Source organism: Hemitrygon akajei, chromosome 5 (assembly GCF_048418815.1).
Source record: "Hemitrygon akajei chromosome 5, sHemAka1.3, whole genome shotgun sequence".
Lineage (NCBI taxonomy): Eukaryota > Metazoa > Chordata > Chondrichthyes > Myliobatiformes > Dasyatidae > Hemitrygon > Hemitrygon akajei.
The window spans coordinates 64,140,018-64,162,317 of record NC_133128.1 but is presented as its reverse complement, the minus strand read 5'-3'; the positions used below and the strand labels follow the sequence as shown (position 1 = coordinate 64,162,317).

Here is a 22,300-nt window from a genome sequence, read left to right as displayed (position 1 = left end):
ATGAGTTTCTTGACTCCATTAAAGTACTATATCAGGAATACTTTCACAGGTTATTAAATAAAGGTAAAACCTCATGTTCAGATTCATTCAAAATGGAAGGCCCAATCAAGAGTACGATTTTAATTCAGCTGGAAATGCTGTGGCAGGATTTACAAAGTTTTAAAAGGGTGACCGTGCTCACCAAATAACTTACAACCTAGTGAAATGATGTTGATTTGAATGATAACAGCAAGCAAATTATAGTTGGATGAATATTACTGAAATCCTTCACAAAATTAGTGGCCAAAGTCCATTATTTCCATCATTCTGAGGTCTAACCCAAAGGTTTTATTGCCATGACCGCCAATTGCCGTAGGAGTATTATGATCATATAGAATATAATTAAGGGCATAAAAGATTAAGTCTTAATCTGACTGTTGCTTTTATAACATAGCAAATGCATTCGATTCTGGATATAAGCTAATCACAAATCCATTGCATTGTTTGGAGATCTGTGAGCATTTTATTGATCTTATTTACATTTACCTTAATTCTCATATGTTAATCAAAGGTGCAGCAAACTCTTGAAAGCCAGTTTCCCTGCAAAGAGGGTGGGGAAATCAGGGGATCCCTTTTCTTTAATTTTGTTTAATATTGTGCTTAATATTTAGTGGGCTTTGCATCCTTATTGATTAAACTATGAGCTTTTCTTCTAAAGATTAAGTAATCAAATACAAGTCCTTAGGATTGACAGATGATATTGCATTTCTCTCTTGATGATTCATATGTTGGTATTAGTGATAACTGAAATGTCTTTGAGTTATTCTGTACAAAGATTTACCTTTTAAAGAATAGTGAGAATCAACTAATCAATTATTAATAGGATTTCAAATATACCATGTTGTGATGTTCTTGGCAACAACATGCAACAGTTTTGTTTCACCTTTTTAGCTTCTATGTGATCTAGGATCCTTCATTCTATCAAAGTGAGTAAACACATTCAGCAACATCACTTTTAATCAACTAACTCACTATTTACACAAATGACTATTTTGGGATAAACTTCATTCTGTTTGTCAGAACAGTATGTAGCATAAACTCAGTGCTGACCATTATTCTTTTTTCTCTGTGCATTGTTGAATTGCCTATAATGACCATATTCTCAAACTGAGAGTAAGATATTTGTCTTTGATCACTAAAAATGAATGAATACAATGAATGTATTCACTTTCTGATACTCCGTTATAGCATAACAACACCAGAAAATGGTAACGGGAATAGGTCAGTTAATCCCTGGTACTTGCTCTGCCATTCATTATAATCATGATGAGTTCAATTTTGGCCACTTCCCTGCTCTCTCCCAATATCCTTGTTGTTTAGATGTTTGTCTATCTTAATTTTATCAACAGCTCTACAATTCTTAATTACTCACAACTCTCATGGAAAGAAATTCCTCCTGATTTCTGTTTTAAATTAACAGTGCGTAATTCTGAAACAATGTTTTTTGTCATGGAGCATCTCAACAAGGGAACCATCCTCTCAGCAGCACTCTGCCAACCCCCGTCAGACCGATAATTTAAAAAAATAATTACCTCTGAATTTTCTGAACTCTCATGAGTAAAGACCCAACCTGTTCAACCTTTCTTCAACCAACAACCTCTTTATTGCATTCATCAGCCTCATCATTTTTTCTGTGCTGTCCCAGTGCAAGTACATCCCTTAATCAGAATCAGGTTTACTATTTGTCGTGAAATTGTTATTATGCAACAGCAGTACATTGCAATTAATAATAAACAGTAAATTACAGTAAATATATATGTAAACAGACTCCTGTACCTCCTCCCTGTTGATATCAATGAGAACAGGGCATGTCCTGGGTGATGAGGATCCTTAATGATAGATGCCACCTTTTTGAGGCATCCCTACTTAAAGATGTTCTGAATGCTGTCACAGTCCAAACTGTAGATTCCTCATTCCAGTTATTTCCTTTTCCCCATGTTCTGTTGGGCACCTTATCTTCGTTACATACCGGCAACATAAAGGCTCCGGGTTACTGCGGTGATGGGTGGACCATCACCAGAAGCACATCACCGGAAGCCAGTCATCTTATCGTAGCCACTGTGGCTATGCTCATCCCGGGACCGCCAAGATTCATGGACTCTAGTTGCTCAGTGCCTGTGGCTGGTTAGCGAATTCAGTCATTTTCGTGTCCAGCTGAGTTGCCGGCTGTTTTGCCACTGCTCCGAGCAAGGCACGAGTTCTGTCGTTTTCGTGGCTGGCTGAGACTGGGTCAAGTCAGGAGCCTGCCGTTTGCAGTTCTTGTGTCGAGTCGAGAGCCTGTCGTCCGTTGTTCCGAGCTCGAGTCAAGTCAAGCCAAGTATCAAGCCCGAGTCAAGTCAAGTTCCAAGCCTGAGTCGAATCAAGTTCCTGGGGTTGAGTCGAGAGCCTGACATCCAGCTGAGTGTTGCGGGCCATTTTTCTGTCACTCCGAGCCTAGATATAAATGGACTGTCGTTGTGTGGTTCTGTCTCTTCGTTGTCCAAGTCCTTCCAGCTGAGTAGGTCCGGCCATTTGCCGCTAATCTGAGTTGGGTATTCTGTATCCTTGTTGCCCAAGTCTTAGTCCAAGTTCCAGGCTCCAAGCTGTGTTCCAGCTCCAGGCTCCAAGCCAAGATCCAAGTTCCAAGTCCAAGCCGAGGTCCAAGTCCGAGTCCACGTTCCTAGTCCAAGTTGAGTCCAAGGCAAGTTCAAGCCCAGGCTCCAAGTCCAAGTCCAGGTTTTATGGTTTGTTATCCAACTTTTATGTTCATATTGACATTTTGTCCTCGCTCTCTGGCTTCCACAGTAACTATCAATAAACACTGTTCTGTTTATAACTACCTTTGTGTCTGTGTCCTGCACTTGGGTCTGCTCTCAACGCCCCCTTGTAACAGATGCAGGGGAGGCTAGTGCCCATGATGGAGCTGACTGAGTTTATAACTTTCTGCAGCTTATTTTTGATTTTGTGGAGTGCCACTCCCCCCGACTCACCAGATGATGATGCAGACAGTTAAAATGCTCTCCACTGCACATTTGTAGAAAATTGTGAGTGTTTTTGGTGACATTCCAAATCTCCTCAGACTCCACTGTAACTGCATTGATATGCTGGGCCCAGGATAGATTTTCAGAGATGTTGACACCCAGGTTCTTGAAAGGGCTCTTCCTTTCCACTACTGATCCCTTGATAAGGACTGGTGTATGTGCCCTTGTCTTACTCTTCTTTTTGAAGTCCACAATCAATTCTTTGGTCTTGCTGGCATTGAGTGCAAGGTTGCCATTGCAACACCACTCAACCAGCTAATCTATCTTACTCCTGTACACCTTCTCATCACCATCTGAAATCCTGCCAACAATAGTTGCCTTATCTGCAAGTTTACTGTACAGTGGGCAGTTTAGCTGTGCCTTGCCACACAGTCATGGGTGTAGAGAGAGTAGAGCAGAGGGTAAAACACACACCTTGAGATGTGTCAATGCTGATTATCAATAAGATGGAGATATTATTTCTGATCCACACAGACTGTGGTCTTCCAGTGAGGAAACTGAGGGAACAGATGTAGAGCAAGGTATTGGAGCTTTTTGATCAGAACTGTAGGAATGATTGTGCTAAACACTGAATTGTAGTCGATAAACAGCAGCCTGGTGTAAGTATTGGTATTGTCCAGGTGATTCAAAGTTGCATGAAGAGCCAGTGAGATGGTATCCACTGTAGACCTACTGTGTTGTGGAGATAGGCAAAGTACAGTGGGTCCAAATCCTTGCTTAGACAGGACTTGATTCTAGCCATAACCAACCCCTCAACGCACTTCATCACTGTAGATGTGAGAGCCACTGGGTGGTAGTCGTTGAGGCAGCTCATCCTGATCTTCTTGCACTCTGGTATAACTGTTGCCCTTTTGAAGCAGGTGGGAATCTTCAACTGTAGGAATGAGAAATTGAAAATATATTTGAATGCACCCACCAGCTGGTTTCCACAGGTTTTCAGAGACCTACCAGGTACACCAGTCGCCTTGCGAGTATTCACCCTCTTGAAAGACTTCCTGATGTTAGCTTCTGAGACAGAGATCACAGTGTCACTGGATGCTGCAGGGATCCTCATAACTGTAGCTTTATTCTCCCTTTCAAAGTGAGTGTAGAAGGTGTTGAGCTCACCTGGGAGTGAAGCATCACTGACATCTGAGATGTTAGGTTTTGCTTTGTAGGAATTAATAGCCTGCATACCCTGCCAGAGTTGACGGGCATCTGATTCCTCCTCTAACCTCAATTGGGATTGTTCTTTTGCCCCTGAGATAGCTCTTGATCTCTGTAAGTCACACCTGGCCTTCTTGTATAGTCCTAGATCATCAGACTTGAATGCCACAGATCTAGCCCTCAGCAGACTACAGTTCTCGGAATTTTAAACATGGAGAACCAAAAATGTCTGCAATACTCCAGGTGCGATTTTGAAAACAATCTATAAAATTGCATCCTATTCAGGTTTACCATTAGTCACACCATTTTGCTGCTGGCAGTTGTGTTGCTGTTAGGCTGGGTATGATAATTGTTACGTTCCCCAGTAACCGGGTGACTTACCAGCAAAGATAGAGAGGTCCGCTGAAGCCTGGTGCTACTATTTTCAAACGTTTTATTTATAAAGGGGCACAAAGGTATGGTTAATACAAAACATTCAGATCATATACATCGTCAAAACTCAATCTAAAGCACAGATGTAGTAATAATCAAAAATGAGCTCTATCGTTGTCTAGGGGATACTGAGTCCAATGGAATATAAGAGTCACTCAAAGTCTGCAGGCTTCCCCGTTTCGGGAACCGCTGGCATTTCACGTGTTGGAGAGAGAGAAAAGGAACACTTGCCCATCGTCCTTGCAAAGCAAATCCCTGCTGTTAGTTAAAGCGGTTTATCCTTTTGGGTCCAGCCACAGACTCCCGATCCGGAATCTAACGCACGTGGCTTCCTTCAGAATGGCTTCCCGCTCCGACGGGAAGCACTATCATGTCTTCTTCGTGTGTCTCCTTGGTGCGTCTGAGGCCCCGCCTCGGCAGCCCACCTTTTATCTGGACTGGCAGGGTTGTAGATGTCAATCAGGGTGGGGGTGAGGCAATCTTTCCCCCATCACCCATCTCACATTGCCCTGAGGGTTTGCACGTAGTCCAGTTCCTTATTCCACAAAGGTGTCTCCCAAGACAATGGCTATGTCCAAGGCTTTTGTCTTGCTGAGCGACCAGCCACATTCCAAACCGTAAGGCTCTCTCTCTCTCGCGATTCTCACAAAGGAGGGGGCTGAGGTCATGACATAATTTAACTTCATTCTTGTTACTTCCAGTACTCACCTTGTTGGAGAGTACTTTCACAAAAGTTGCTTCTGACGAAAAGTTAACTACACAGTAAGGTTGCTTGGAAGAAGATTACACCCCGACCACTGCTCTACTCTCTCTACACCCATGACTGTTTGGCTAGGCACAGCTCAAACACCTTCTATAAATTTGCCAACAACACAACTGTTGTTGGCAGAATTTCAGATAGTGACAAGCAGCCAAACAGGAGTGAGGCAGATTAACTGATTGAGTGGTGTTGCACAAACAACCTTACACTCAACGTCAGTAAGACCAAGGAATTGATTGTGGGTTTCAGGAAGTGGAAGTTGAGGAAAGACAGAACTACTCTCACTGAGGGATCCATAGTGGAAAGGGTGAGCAGTTTCAAGTTCTTGGGTGTCAACAATTCTGAAAATCTATCCTTTGTCCAACATATTGATGTGGTTACAAATATTGACTGTGGCTATATTTCATTAAGAGTTTGAGGATATTTAGTATGTTACCAAAGACTCCAACAGATTTCTACAGGTGTACCATGAAGAGCATCCTAATTGGTTACATGACCATCTGGTATGGAGGGGCCACTGCACAAGATTGGAAAAAGCTACTGAACATTTCAGACTCAGCCAGCCCCATCATGGGCACTAGCCTCCATAGCATCGAGAACATCCTCAAACAGGCAGAAACCATCATTAAAGACCCCATCATCCAGGAAATGCCTTCTTCTCATTGTAACCACCAGGGAGGAGTACAGGAGCCTGAAGATACACACTCAACATTTTAGGAACAGCTTCTTTCCCTCTCCCACTGGATCTCTAAATGGACATTTAACCCATAAACACTATATCACTTTTTTTTTGCACCGGTTATGCACTGCTTATTTAATTTGATTTATATTTCTTATTGTAATTCATAGTTTTTTAAATGTATTACATTATACTGCTGATGCAAAACAACAAATCTTATGACACAATCCACTGAAATAGTTGTTGTTAAACGTGAAATGCACAATTCTTGGACTGATTAAGATACAAGCTGAACATAATTCATTATCTACCTTCCTGTTTAGTAACTTATTTGAATAGCAGCATATGATCAGTTCTTAGAAAATGTTTTGAGGTTCATTGTATGAAAATCTGTAATGTGAAAACATTTACCCTGAAATATAGGTCACCATGGTTCACTAACCCCACATCACAATGGTGTTTACACTGACAAATGCCACATGCCAATTCGACAAGGTCCTTCCCTTGTGCCGTGGATCCGAGTTAGATGCACATGTTCAAAAGAAATGCAGTAAAACAGGCTGCAAAAACAATAAAAATTAACCAATCTTTCATTTCTTCTGAATGGCAAATGCCAAACCATCTACTCCTGTCATTTTCTTTTTAATTATAATTGATGTGCCCTTACAGAACAACTCAAAAATAGATCAAGTTTGATTTTCCCAGTTGAAAAGAAAATGCTTGGGCTTGTGATGCCAGGCAACTGCTGTGCCTAATGAATGGTTGTTCAGTCTTTATGCTGTCTTCCATTTTGCAATACGAATCCTACTTTGATTCAAATCAAACCATCTACTTTTGATTCAGATTATAAAAACATCAATTACTCTCTGTACTCACAACTAAAATTATGCAGATTTTGATTTTTTAATAAGCTGCTTTTAAATATAGCTATTATTTTGCCCCTAATTCTATCATATAGACTGGAATGAGCAGGCCCAAGCTAATGTGACACTCTACATGGAGGTGAAAAGCCAAAGAAATACATCACCCTCCGCTATTCAAAGTCATGAACTAATCATGGAAATGCAAGTTCTGCAGTAAGTGTTCCCCAATATCTTTAATAAAAACACCAGTAAAACAAGGATTATTTCCTTTGAATGGATCTTGTCCCCAGGTAGGATTATGAAAATCAATATATTCAATGGGTTCATAATGTAATCAATTGTCAGGAATGACACATACCAGGTTACGGGGGTGGTTATATGGTATCTATGGTTGTTGTAATGAGAACTTGTTCAACCAATGTTGTGTTAACACCTGATACATGAGATTGATGCCATCACTGAAAAAAGGCCTAGATCAGCAGACAAAGTGATACAGTAATTAGAAGATTCATGTTAAATGTGCTAATGTCTGGATAGAGTTCACTCACACTGAAAAAAATCAATTCAGATGCTGAATCCATCAAGACTGACAGAAGGGAAGGCCACACTGCATTCTGCTACTCACAAATAAAAGGCCAAAGACATGAGGTGGTAATTCATCTTCCATCATTCACATGACAGTACTGGATGCCCATTGTACTTTATTTACTATTGACTCACAAATGGTGATGAATTTCTATCCTGTGGTGTTTGTTAATTAGAAGCAAAGAGCTGATTTTAAATATGTCGACGAACACAGTGATTTATTACTCTGCTTCTTTAATTGTCTCAGAATCATCAGCATTCACTGTTTTTCCCTCAACTGACAGTATGATATTCAGTAAAGAGTTGACAAATTTGTGTGCAGGGTAAAACATGCACTGCAGAGAAACTACAGTTTGAAATACTTCAAAAATACCATCAGCATCTAAACTGTAAATGCGATTTTGGTTGTTAATCAGATGGTGAACTAAGAGGACTAAATTGACAACAACAAAAAATTTGCTCCACTTTACATTTTCTTCAGGAGGAATGTAATCTGCAACACGAACAAGGCAATCTATTATTCTGCTTCCCCGTTGTCAACATTCTCCTTATTGTATGGAAGGTTTTGAATCTCACTACGAATGGCTCCAAGGATACCCGCAATCAACCAGGACCAATTATTCTTCATTTATGCAGGCAGGCAGCCCTATTGGCTGACTATTTAACTGTGAAGGACTTAGAAACAAAGGCCATCTTGTCCTCACCCTTCATCCACATACTTCTAACAGTAAACGTCATTATATAACGCAGCAGGAAGTCACCCATGTGAAAATGCAGTAATAAATTATGTCTGGAAGCTCACTTGATACATATTTGGCACATACTATATGTTTCAGTTAAAATAGGAAGGTGTTTTAAAATACAAGGGCATTATAAAGATTAATTATGAAAATAAATTATAAATATAATTGTTTCAATAGTAGAAAATAAATATAAACAGAATTAATGTTGCTTTTCCCAATAAATTTATGATTAAGTGCACAGAATATTAAGTACATGAAGCAGAAATAACTTCCTAATTGTTATACCATAGTGAGACAAGTAGAGTGAGTACACCTCTCTGCTGAAGGATTAGGGATCTTGTTTTAGACATGACTAATTTCAATATGTTTTTTTTCACTTTGCTGAGTTCCACCAATGGTCAGATCATTAATTTCTCTGTAAATCTGTAGTTCGCTCAACTGGATAATTTTAACAGTGATAGATATGCAACTAAGCAAAGTCCAGCTTATACAAACTCAGTAACTTTGTGATTACTGTTTAATTGTAATACAAGAAGATCTAACAAGTGTACATATTTCCCTTGAAAAATACACTAGATGTTTATACTAAAATAGCTAGATGTCCAGTTTTCTGACCTTTTCATCTTAGATTGTTTAAATTATATGAAGTGCATTTGTTGAGATTATCATAGTAACATTATTAATACCCAAGCATACTGCAGCTAATTTTCCTGAAGCTGATTCTTTATTTATCAAAAACAATATGACTTTTACTCTCAACAATCAATTCATAACTTCCTCAAGTTGCCTGCAATTATTATGTAGAAAACCGAAAGTATTTTTTAGGGTAAACCACCAATTTTTTTTTCATCTGGCTGGCAGCCCACAATGTATCATGTCTTAACATGGGTTAACTGCCTTTACGCAATCAACCAACTTAATACTTGACCAGAACATCAAACTCTATATTCTGCAGGGTGTCTTCAATGACACACTCGAGTGATATTGATACTTTGGAAAACATAGAGACTAGGACTAGGGAATACTTGTTGAGTGAAAAATCTTATTTATATCCCTCCAACATGACTTCCAGAAAATAAAGACCATAATGAAAGGTCAAAATCTGTTCAGTGAACATTTATTTGTTAAAAGGCTATGAACATCAGTGGCCATCCCTAAATGTCCCTGAATTTAGGAGTCAGTTAAAGGTCAAACACATTGGTGTATCTGGAGTCCTATATTGGCCAAATAAGGAAAGGGAAACAGATTTCCTTCCTTGAGAATATCCACAAACCAGATGGATTTATGTAACAATCGCGTAACTTCATGATTACCGTCACTTAAACTAACTTTAGTTTTTACATTTCCATAGTTTATACAGTTACTTGAATTTAAATTCCATACCTGTAATTGTGGGATTCAAAGTCATTTCACTGGATCAATAATTCATGCAGCTAATCTAGTCATTTAACCTAAATGCTATCGTACTCTTAATTAAATTGAATTTTGTTCCTGTGGCAGTAAGCAATAAATACCAAACAGGAAACAGTACAGAGTTACAAAAGGAAAGAAATAACTGAAGCAAAATCACTGCAATCCAGCTTGTTAACCAATTCTTTGACATAATTTTGCTGACACTTACAGCCAAATCCATTCTATCCTGCCCATGAAACTCCTCAATGACCTTCCTTAAAGACAACTGCAAGTTTAAACTCATCTCGAGCTTCATGCTGGGTAGGGATGTAAATTATAACCAACGTTTTGATGGCAAACTTCTCCATCTTCTCCAGGATGATGCCCAGAGTTCATCATCAAAACATCGGTTATAATCGATACCTCTAGCCGGTCTGAAGCCTGATAAGAAATTATTCATCATATATGCCGGGAAAGCACTAGATCCTTTTTTTAACTGCAAGTTTGTCACTTTTTTTAAAAGCAAGCATCTCTGAGGACCAACAGAACATTTTTTTCATATAAAACATTACAAGTCTATGGAAATTGGATGAAAATTTGTGACAGCACAGTCATCTTGCAAAATATTGATTGGTAAACACAGAGATTCTGCAGATTCTGAAACTTGAACAATGCAAAGAAAAAAATGGAGGAACTCAGTAAGTCAGACAGCATCTATGGAGGGGAATAAATATTCGACATTTCAGGCCAAGACCCTTCTTCAGGACTGGAAAGGAAAGAGGTACTGAAGTCAGCACTTCAGTCCTGAGTGCATTAGGAGAGCAAACTAAGGATATGTTTTCCTTGAATGAACAATTCACATGGTGGAGAAAGCTTCCAATGATTACATAGCAACACTCAAGGTGCACAAATTAGATTGGCTGCATTTGTACTTTTCAGCAGAGTTTAAGTTTTAATTTAATTTTTTTTTTAATCCACAGAACAGGAATAGACAAGATAATAGTATGTTTGTTAATTACTTTTATGTGAAATTTATCAGAGAATTATAAGATAGAATGTATCATACCTTAATACACAGGAAAAAAGTCCACTATCCTGTAGTTCTGTTGGACGAAACCAAATGGAGTCTTCCTCTTTGCTCATTCTAATTCCATCAAATGGAATGGGCTCTTCAAAGTCCCCATGGCCATTACTTTTGTACCACATCAAGCTCAGTCCTGAACTCTGAGCTAAGGTGTAGTTCGCCCTGATGTATCCGTAAAATAATGCACACTTCACTCGAACTGGTTCTCCCATAAGGACTTGATACTTCTTGTAATCCACGGACCAATCAGTACATCCATCAGCTGGTGAAAAAATAAATTTTAAAAATTGTTAGAATTGAACCAGATGGCATTTTGTTTCATCTTCATGCAACTTTACTAAATTGTAAAAACTCAATAAAGCAGATTTATACAATGTAACAATTATATAATGTAATCAGAAAAATCAATACATTGGCGAACTAAAGCCATCTTAACCTTCAAAGTAGGTGACTTTGCCCAGCCAGATTACCTTCAATCAAACAGAAACTCTATGTAGATATGATTGAGTCAAACGATTCACCATCAGTAATCTAGTAATTTGTTTAAATCAATTTGATCCTTATTATCATTCTTCACAACAAGAAAACAAAGGTTCGATGCCATGAGGGGCAAGAAAGAGAGGAGGGATATGAATTAAAAATGGAGGGCATATGAAAGAACGATGGATAAATGTACACGCAACATAAGCTGAAAAAAATGAAAGTAACTTTAAAATGAATAACCTGTTCCCTTTTCCAGATAGAGTCTAGATCAACTGGAAAAACTGGCATTTATTGTCCATTAGCAACTGACTCATTGCCACCTATAACAGTAATACGCTTTCGTTACTTTCCACTGCTGTTATCTGATAACGCTGAATACTTGCAGCATTCATTTTTATTTCTAATTTCCAACAACTACTAAGTTCTGCTTCTCACAATTCCAACATGTTTGTCCTCTCTCCAACTGCCATCACATATCTTGCTCCATTTACACCCCCCCCCCCACCCAGGGAGATCTGGCAGTACTTATTTATCTACTTCCCTCACCTGGACAACATCAGTCTGCATCCTCTCCTCTATATTTGTTCTCCTTTCAGCTAAACTCATTCTTGTTTTGTCATTTTCACATGCCTGGGGGAATGGGGAAAATGAGAAAACATGACCTGAACTGTCAGCTCCTTCTTCCTCCACAGATTAAGCCTGGCCTGCTGATTACCCTCAACATTTCCGCCTCCCACTTCTATTTGGGTTTTCCAGCATCAGCAGTCTTTTGCTTTTCAAAAGCTTACCAGGTCAGCTTTGAAGACTTAGAAGAACCAAGTCTCAAATTATCACCCCTTTTCACCTTCTGCCATAAAAGATCCTTTTCGTCATTAAGTAAATGCGACATATGAGTCAGCGAGGTCGCTTGAGTTTATTTGTTTGTCTAAATTCTTCTAGAGACCTGTAGGGTGTTTTCCTTCCATTGTGTAGTTATTTGATTTTACATCAGTAACTATCATCTTCTGTTGTAACAAACCTTGGCAGTGGAATGTGGGGTTACACTTGCAGGCTGTCCTCATCACATCATTAGGCTGTTCACACAAATGACACATTTCTCTGTAAGTATCGATGTACATGTGATAAATAAATGACTCTGAATCTGAACCTTGTTACACTTATTACCAAAGATGAACTAATACCTGCTTTTGTTAGCAGAGGTGAATGTGATTACTTAAGGCAACCTCTACTTTACTTTGCTTGATATTATGGGAGTGGGTGAGATTATTTTAAAGTTTGGAATGTGGTTGATCGCTGAGTTTGGTAAAATGTTTGCAGATGTTCCAGCTCCAATTGAGAAGCCCTCATCAGTGCACAGCTGTGGGTGTTGTCCCTTCAGAACGCTGGCTTATATACTCCTCCGGAGACCTAATGGGTATTGATTAGACATTGTGGTTGGGTTGGCTGGTTCAAAGCACTGCGAATAGTTTAGCAGTAGAAGATTCTGACTGGCCAGCCCCTAGGAGGGTCCATTGGATGTGTTTGCTTCACTGTCCAGATCTCAAGATTACTGTTGATTTGTTGATTGTTGACATTGTTGTTTCTCTTTTCTTCATAAGGGTTCATATATCGGATCTATGTTGCTGTGTTTGTCGATGGATCCTTCTGCAGAGAATCACGCTTCAAGAAGTTCTTGTTCATTTCTTGGTCTTGCTTGAGCCAAGACTCTGGCTGCTGTCCATTCGAAATGGAGTCTTACTTTATCTTTGTGAGCTGATACTACTGAGAGTGGGTCATGCCTTCTGCTTGTGTAACCTGGTCAATAGTTTTCTATCTGTTTGACCAAAGTGGTACTTGTTGCAGTCACTACACTGGATTTTGCAGATAACATTTGATCTTTCAGTCCCATTTTGTTGTGCTTTGAGTTTCAACTCTACAGAAAGATTCATCAGCAAACACATCGTCATAGATCTGGTATATAAACCCTTACGATGGAAACAGAAAGAACAAAATCAACAATCAATAAGTTGCCAATAATCTCAAAATCTTGACAGCGAAGTAAACACTTCCAACAGAGCTCCCTTGAAGCTAGCCACTCATAATTTTCTACTGCTAAACTGTTCACGGTGTTTTGAACCAGCCATCTTGATCACAACATCTAATCAATATCCATTTGTGCCCCGGAGGAATATATAAGCTGGCATTCTGAGGAGACAACACACTCAACTGTGCACTGATGATGGCTTCTCAATTGGAGCCAAAATGTCTGCAAACATTTTTCCAAGTTTGGTGATCAACCAAACTTCCAATTAGCCAATGGAGCTACCGATATTCAGCAATATTATTTGAAAATTATTTGAAAACTTAAATGAATGTCTGATAGCTTCAGGAAATACTCTACTGCCACCACAAGCTCTCAAAATAATAAAATAGAAACATAGAAAAGAGGTGGCTGTGATGACCGAACTGGAGCAGAATGTGGAACAAGCTGAGGAGCAACTCTTCTTACTGCTATAGGGATAGAAGCTTGTCAAGATTCTTCCAATTAGATAGAATGAGTCAGGGGTGGGTAATAAAGGAGTACTTGTGTTTCAGAAATTTGTTTTGATATTGCCAGTGCATGAAAAATTCCCTTTGAGATGTGTGAATTTAAGGCAGCAAGTTGCCAATAAATCATATGATCAATATAAAACAGAAGTATAAGAGCTCAGTGAAAGGGGGTGAGTGTTGTCCAATTACACTGGAACAAATCTCTTGGCATGACAAAGGTTCAAGACAGGACTAAAGAAGAAGCTACATGCCAAGACAAGTTTGAATCTTGTCCCTCCCATACCATGCTCCATTTTCAGCAGGGGTTGTTCTCTCTGTGATTACATTGTCCATTCGCCCCTCCGCAACAGCCTCTTTCCTGGGACTTATCCCTGTAGGTGGCTTAAGTGCTACACCTGCCCTCTGTCACCTCCATTCAGGGTCCCAAACAGGTCTTCCAGGTGAGGCGACACTTCACCTGCAAATCTGCTGGGGTCATCTACTGTATCCAGTGCTCCTGATGCAGATTCCTCGACTTAGGTGAGACCCGACATAGATTGGGTGACCACTTTATTGAGCACCTTCGCTCTGTCCACAAAAAAACAGTATTTTCTGGCGGCCAGTCCTTTTAATTCCTAACCCCATTCCTGTTCCTACATGTCTGTCCACTGCCTCCTCTACTGTCACAATGAGGCCATTCTCAGGTTGGAGAAGTATCACCTCATATTCCATCTGGGTAGCCTTCAATCTGATGGCATGAATACAGATATCTCCACTTTCCAGAAAAAGTTCCCCTTCCCCTTCTTTAATTTCCCATTTCTCCTGCCCCTTACCTCTTCTCTTCTCCGCTCCTGGCTATTACCTCCTCCTGGTGCCCCTTCTCCTTCCTTTTCTCCCATGGTCCACTCTCCTCTCCTATCAGATTCTTTCTTCTTCTTCAGTCCTTTGTCTTTTCTGCCTATCAACTCCCACTTGCTATATTATCCCCTCTCCCTCATCTGTCACCTTCTAGCTTATACTCCTTCCCCTATTGCCACCCTCTTATTCTGGATTTTTCCCTCTTCCTTTCTAGTCCTGATAAAGAGTCTCAGCCTGAAACATCAACTGTTTACTCATTTCCATGGATGCTGCCTGATCTGCCGAGTTCCTCCAGCATTTTGTGTGCTTAGCTCTGGATTTTTATCAACCGAAGAATCTCTTATATTTAAGGCTAAAGAAATTCCAGGATCAGGGAATTGTTGGAATTGTATGAGGAAACATGAGTTCCACAGAAGAGAATTGTGCCTCTTTTGGTAAAATGTGTAACAAGTGCAGAAAAAAACAACCATTTTGTAAATAAATGCCATACATATGATTTAATTGCACACTTACCGATAGCTAAAACAACCAGAGAACAGGTTTTGATGCCAATGAGGTCAGTGCTTTAAGAAGTGTATGTTAGTAATGATACTAAATTCCACTGAAGAATACATCAATGTGCATGTGCGTATTTCCTAAAGACTGGATTTAAGCTATTAAAAACATTGACCCCTGCCAACAGAAGATACAGATTCAGCTCTCCATGGTGCTGAAATTTTACAACACAAGTTCAAAATGGCATATAGATTCAGATAACCAGGCATCAAATCTAATGGCTTTCCCTGTACCTTTTGGGGCCATGACTCAAAATGTCCATCAATTAGTATTAGCTTACTGCAAATGATTCCCAAAGACTTCAGGGAAAAGAAGCTGATGCTGAGAATGTTGTGGATGTTGGTTTGTATTAAGAAGCCAGAGTGAGTAACTGAAGACAATAATAAATATTTAGATGGTTTTCTTCAAAGAAACAGTGAACATGGAGTACTGCACTGAAAGATCAGGGTAAACTTTGATGGAAGTAAATAAATTGCTTCTGTTGGAAATATTTGGATCCAGCTGAGTTACTGTAGTTTCCCCAAGGGCAACAACCACATATGCAACAGGAGGTCAATGTCATTCGAACATGCTTAATTGCCAAGTTAACTTGACCCTTTTCTATAAGGTAGGGTGATACCACATAAAGATCTAACAGGACAAGTTACTGAACGGTTCTGAAAAAAAATCTAAAAAGGTCATACACAGGAAACTTCTGATAATGGCTACTGCAATGGCAGATTTTGGATTTAATAAAGAAGAGTTAACTTTACAATATGCTGCATCTGATCTTGGAACTATAATGTCCAATGGATAAAATGATATATATCAATATGCTTATTGCTTGACAGGAATCAATACATTACCATAGTTAATTTATCATTCCTCATTATGTCCTAACAACAATCTTTCTTCTTGATTTTTTCTCATTGTTCTACATCTTAAGGTATATTTAGTTCTAATGCTTTTCAGTTGCAATAAATGATCTCTCTCTTCTCCTGCTGTCTTACATGCTGAATATTTCTAGCATGTCTGCTTTCTTTCAGATTCTCAGCATCTGCTGTATTTTGCTTCTGTGGATCTGGGGTCACATATGGGGAAGACTATGCAGGGAAGATACATTTACTTTTTCAAAGTTTAGTGAAACTGAAGGGTTTCATACGGCTTTTAATAAATACTAGTTTCAGTTAGTTTAATTAAAGTATTTCTGTAATATTTTAAAAATGCATAATGTGGCAAAGCTTATTAATATTTGGAAGTATATTATAAAACTTGATGTCATGCCAAGATACTATTAGATGTTGTAAGTATGATGTTATGTATTTCTTGAAATTGGCGTCAAGTTTAATTCTCTCCCACTCAATACTTAAGAGATAATGCATACCCTAAATAAGCTGTGTAGAATGATTAATTTCACATATGGTTTTCTTGCTTAGAAATAGTACTTTATAATATTTACTAAATTAACTCGATAAATATGTCAGTAATCACTGGGCTGGGATGTCTAAAGAACACTCTTGGGTCTTTAACAAGATCTAAATATAATGTTGCTGAGACACATGAGGATTTGTGGACATCTGAATTAGTTAAATAATTTGGAGATAGCTGGGAGTCTCTACTGATCAAAAATCTCCAGGCGGAATCTTGGTCAGAAGGAGTAAATACTTTTTGCTGCTGTATTTCTGATGTTATTATTGTAGATATATCCTGACATTTTCAGTAGCACATTATTAATATCAGTCCACAAGCACAGTGCCAAGCAAGAAAGTTGATGAGAGCTGTGTGTCATGTATAGGCCATAATAAAAGGTGCATTAAAATACTACGCCCAGGCATTTCATATTTATAGTATGTAAAAATTAATGTTAACAATAATAATTCAGTCTCATAGAGCACTTCATCATGGTGTCATGTTGCCAAAGAAATTCTGGTACCTTGCTTTAAAAGCAAACACTAATGTGTACATTTTCTGAGAATCACTTCATTAAAAAGATAGAAAAATATGTTCATGCTAAAACTTTTGCAAAATACCAAAAAGCATAAACCACCAAATTAATAATTGTTCTAGATTTTCATCCAACTTATCAACTACAATAGTAAATACATGCACATGCTGTTTTTCATTGGTTTAACTGAATATCTTCAACTATTAAATGAGATCTCACTTCCTTGTTTCTCATTGGTTGGACAAAATCTCACTGAACAAGCATTATCTCAGCTAAGAACTTGGTAGCAACCTATCAATTAAATTAATTCAGTTAAATAAATTCTTAAACAAAAATATTCCATGAATAATGGTGACTCATGAAAGTAGTGAATTGTCATTGAAATCCACCATTCGTAACTAATTTGGTCATACATTATATCAGACCCAAAGTAATGTGGTTGAATCCTAGTGTCACACTGAAATGGCTGAATACGCCAATCAGTGAAAGACAACTATGGATCATCATTAACTATTCTGCCAACACACCCATATATTGAAAATGAATTTCAATAAAGGCAGAACAGTTGTACAGTTTGAATCTGACTTTCATATTGGGTCAATGGAACAAACAGGTTTAGATAGTGAAGAAATGTTAAAAAATAAGTTCCTTTCTCCTCCAGAAGGCTCTGATTCTTTGTTGGAACATTATTTCCAGTAATTCTTCTATTGAGTAATCAGGTTTTATTGGACTACTGTTCCAGAAGACAACACATGATCCTTCTGCCTTATCTTCTCTCGAGCAGAATTGAGGGTTTCATTCGCAGTGATCAGGGATGCAAAGCCTGGCCGATTCTTCCTTCAATCCATATGGCTTCAAGAATAATTACTACACTTCAGCATGGCAGAGCTCAACTAACTTCTCTTCAAGAAATGAAGAGAAACTTCCTGTTCTGTTTGTAGCTTGGTGACTCATTTTCTTAACCAGCTGAGTCATGAGAAAATTTAATTAATCATCCAAACAGAATGAGGATAAGATATTATATTTTCAGTTGTTATACTGTCAATATATCTGTAAATCCATTCCAGATTTGGAAAGACACCAGAGGATTTATTAGTAATATAGACACAGAATCCTTCTATTCCTTTGATAAGTCACGAGCAGAAAGATAATGCTTTGCTGAAAACCTTTTGATTTTCTATTTGTGCATACACAAGCAGACTTGTGTGTAGTATCTTCAGACGGGGTTCTTTTGTCAGAATCCATAGCTAATATTGTGTTGGACACATCAACCATAACTACCTGCAACCTATTTGCTTCAACAGTGAAGAAAACATATAAGGGAATTTTGGGACCATGAAACATAAGAAATTTGTCATTTATGAAGGTAAGTATTTCAAATCTTTGTCTTATCAATCATATCAAAATAGAGAAAGGATGCAGCAAGTCAGAAATTGACTCAGGTTTCTTTCCATACCCGAGACTCCGCATAAACAAAATATCTTTCCTCTCTTTAATATTCCTTAGTGAAGTAAATGTTTGTTAACATTCTGGCAGTAGTTCTTGGTGTTCAGATCTCCATTTTGATTAGGTATCACACCCTTATTGATGTTGAGCGCTGACTCCCAGGATATGAGAGTAAAGAAAAATATCAATAATGGAAATACTTGTCACCCCGATGCATATAGACCTTTCTGCCAGAGCAACAGAGTATTTGAAGGTCAGACCCACCACAGAGTTCTCAGTCTACCTGAAAGTAGAGATTCCCACCTTTATATCCTCTTCAGAGCCGAGGAATATTATGGGATGCATCACAAAGCACTACAGAAATGTCATCAATGCTGTCTAGACATTTCCCTCCAAATCCACTGCCAGGCCAAGTGTGAAAATGTCAATGTCCACTCTCAGACCGTCACACTTAGGCCTTGATGGTGTTTAGTCAGCAACATGAGTGATGTCAGCATGCCTAAATATCTTTGAAGTAAACACTCTGTTCTTGGCTCTATCAAGTTTAGCAGGCAGACAGAGAAAACAATTCAAGGATGTTTTGAAATCCTCTTTGCTGCAGCGTAATGTCCTGAGCAGAATGAAAGATGTGTGACATTTGTCCTTTCATTTTTATGCCAGTGGTTGTGGTCTATGTAGTGTGACCATGGTTATTGACTTTGAATTAAAACACTCTCTTAGTATTTGGTTTGCTGACTGCAAAGTTCTAAACTCAAACAAAGACTTTAAGCCCTATCGGATATAAATAGACATGAGTACCCTCACTAAAGGCAGATTATATGATTACTACCCAATCTTTAAAAGACTAGTTCACTTTCCTGTTTATTCTCCACAGCATGTTTAGGTACCAATACCCACTATTTAAGCAGTGAGTCCTCTCTCCCTGCAAAGGAGAAGATACTTCTAGCAAAGTAGTTTAATGCACTGTTTATTTATTTAAACCCACACATTCTTAAAACATTAAAAACTCACAGATGATTTCTATCTTAAACATTTCCAAACTCCCACAGACAGATTCTACCTTACAAAATATTTCCAAATTACAAGCCATTTCTAAAATACAAAGCAGTTCTCAAAGCATAAAGGATTTCTTAAATTTAAAGCATCTCTAAGACGCAAAGCATTTTTTAAACAAAGTAGTAAGGATTTCCAAAACTCAGGTGTAATTCCTACGTACTGTAAAATTATACCAAACTGCAGACAAATGAATCTTCTTATCACAGGAAAAGAAGCGGGAAGAATGGATTCTCGTTCACCCCTTATTTCTTTCATGGCTTCTTTCTGTTCTTTACTCTATTCCTAATAAGTGTGAACTGCTCTCTACATTTATACCATTTTTCTTCCACTTGGGTGTCTTCACACACATATGATATTGTTGCACGGGGCGACTAAGGAGAACCCAAGTGCAGGACACCGGCACGTCAACTGAGCTGGGGATGTTGGTGTAGACGTGAACATAGAGCAGCAAACCGGAGGAATCTTGACAAGGAGAAGGAGATTTACAGGGACTATCATGAAACTAGAGCTGGCTTAGAACTAACGGTTCTAATCAGACAAGGGAATGAGTATTGCACGAGAATAGACCAACAAACTGGCAACCTGTGATAGTGATGCCATTGCGCTTATTTCAGTCTCTGATGAAAACCAGGTGTACTGTAATTAAGTAAACCAGCAGCAATTGGAAATCTAATGACTAAAATTAGGGCATAATCAGGGAGAAAGGAGCTTTAAAGGGGAACAGCCAAACAGAACCATGACAGATATTTCCTCATATCCTTTTAACACAAATGATCTAAAAGCATTTTTGGAGGCACAGTTATTAATGCAGTGAAGCTAACTTCTTAGATCACACAAAACTTTGAACTATAAGCACATCAGTTATTGATAAGCTAAATGATATTATCGATCTGTTCTGTAACCTTCCTTAAACTAAGCAACTTAAGAGTCAGCTTGTCTGTTTGAAACAACCAAATTAAACAACTCATTGTCTTATTCTGTATCTTTTGAACAATAATACAGGTGTACTGAGCTAGCATCTGATTGCCACAGAGTGTCTGCAAAATATAAAGTTTGTTTGCAAAGTTGTGCTTTTAACTTCAAGCTGAGTACTGCAACCACAATTATAATTTCCAAAACTTCATAGCATTTAAGGAATTGTTCTTTTGATCACTTGCGATAATTGTAATAAGTAAAACAAAATAACTACAACTACTTTGAACTTTTCAATACATGTCTCTGATCAGCAACAACATTTCAACAGCTTTTGACAACAGAGAACTGTTACGAATGTGCCACAACTCTGAGGGCCGAAGGGTACAAAGTAGCCCCCTCCTTTTTGAGAATCGCAAGATCGCTATTAATTCGGGTCTGGGACCCAGGAAATGAGAGAGAGACATCCAGAATACACAGGGTTTGGAATGTGTCCTGACCTCAGCGAGACAAAGCCACGGATAACGGCCATTATCTCTTGGAGACGGAATTGTGTATTGAGTAATGTACTATTCATTGAAGCCCTCAGGAGATGACCAGAATGGGCTGGTTGAGGGATTGCATCATCCCAACCTGATTGACATCTGGGGTCTGGGGAACAACCCCTTTAGACGCACCAGGGGAAACGCTAGAAATCCCGTGACAGCGTTTAATAGCGACAGCCGGTGGGGCTCGCGTGCGTCCTTTTTCCTTGCCTGGGAATTGGCAGGCTTACCATGGAAAAACGGCTGAGCTAAAGAAGAGGCCACCCCAACAAAATTTTGAAGGATCGAAATCATAAAAAGGAAAAGCTGGCAAGTTTCTAAAATCTCTCTCTTGACTCCAACCAAAGGCTGCAGCCTGAATGAACTGAGTGACTTTTATATTTCCATCGGACAATACATTATCCCCTAGACAACGATAGAGCTATTTCTTATTGATTATTAATATACCCGCACTTTTAGATTTAGTATTGACGACGTGTATTATCTGTATGTTTGCATTGATACCATTTTTGTGACTTTTTACTAATAAATACTGTTAAAAATAGTATCATCAGACTTCAACGGACCTCTCTAGCTTTGCTGGTAAGTGACCCAGTTATGGGGTTCGTAACAGAACTATCAAATTCTCATCTGGAGTTCTATGGAAAGACCTCAGTGAGGCCATTTGAAATCTCATCACAAAACTTGTGAGAAACAACCTTAACAACTAGTGCTTCATCTGAATTGCTGCCACAAGTGCTGGCTGGCATGGGAAATGAATGGAGTGGGTGCAGTTTATGCCTATGCCTGTTCCAGACTGATTTAATGGGCTCAAATGTAAATGTGATGGCATGAAACTGTCATTATTAATGTAAACCTTGAGATATAAAAACTTAAGCACCAAACCCAGTGAACTAAATATACCATACAGATACAAACTCATATCACATTTCCTTGATGTGAACAAGACATTTCCAGAATAGTTATTCCACAGTGAGGGCACTGCAAAAGTTATCCAGTGTACTGATCTGAGATTTGCCTTTAGTTCCAATTCAGGAAGAGGTACACACAATTTCAGGGAGCAACAAGCTTCCCATGAAAGATACATTACGTAATGACATATTAACCTTTAGAAGAAGGCAAGTGAGCTACTGGAGTGCTGGACACTAAACAAAAGGGAAATGAAGAATGATATTTGGCAATATTAAAAAAACTATTTAAGATTGCTCCGTATGGAAATATATGCTTCCAGGAGATATTTGCATTCATACAACAGATCCTATTTCAGAAG

General features: G+C 38.6%; 1 protein-coding gene across 2 annotated transcripts in view; it reads right to left on the bottom strand.

Annotated features, from left to right (window-relative positions):
- Positions 1-22,300, bottom strand: part of LOC140727831 (interleukin-1 receptor accessory protein-like 1) — a 1,400,327-nt gene that overhangs the window by 782,890 nt on the left and 595,137 nt on the right. For both annotated transcript variants that reach the window (XM_073045632.1, XM_073045631.1), the window contains exon 3: positions 10,726-11,005. In XM_073045632.1, the coding sequence (XP_072901733.1) occupies positions 10,726-11,005 (280 nt within the window). The remainder of the gene's footprint in view (positions 1-10,725; positions 11,006-22,300) is intronic.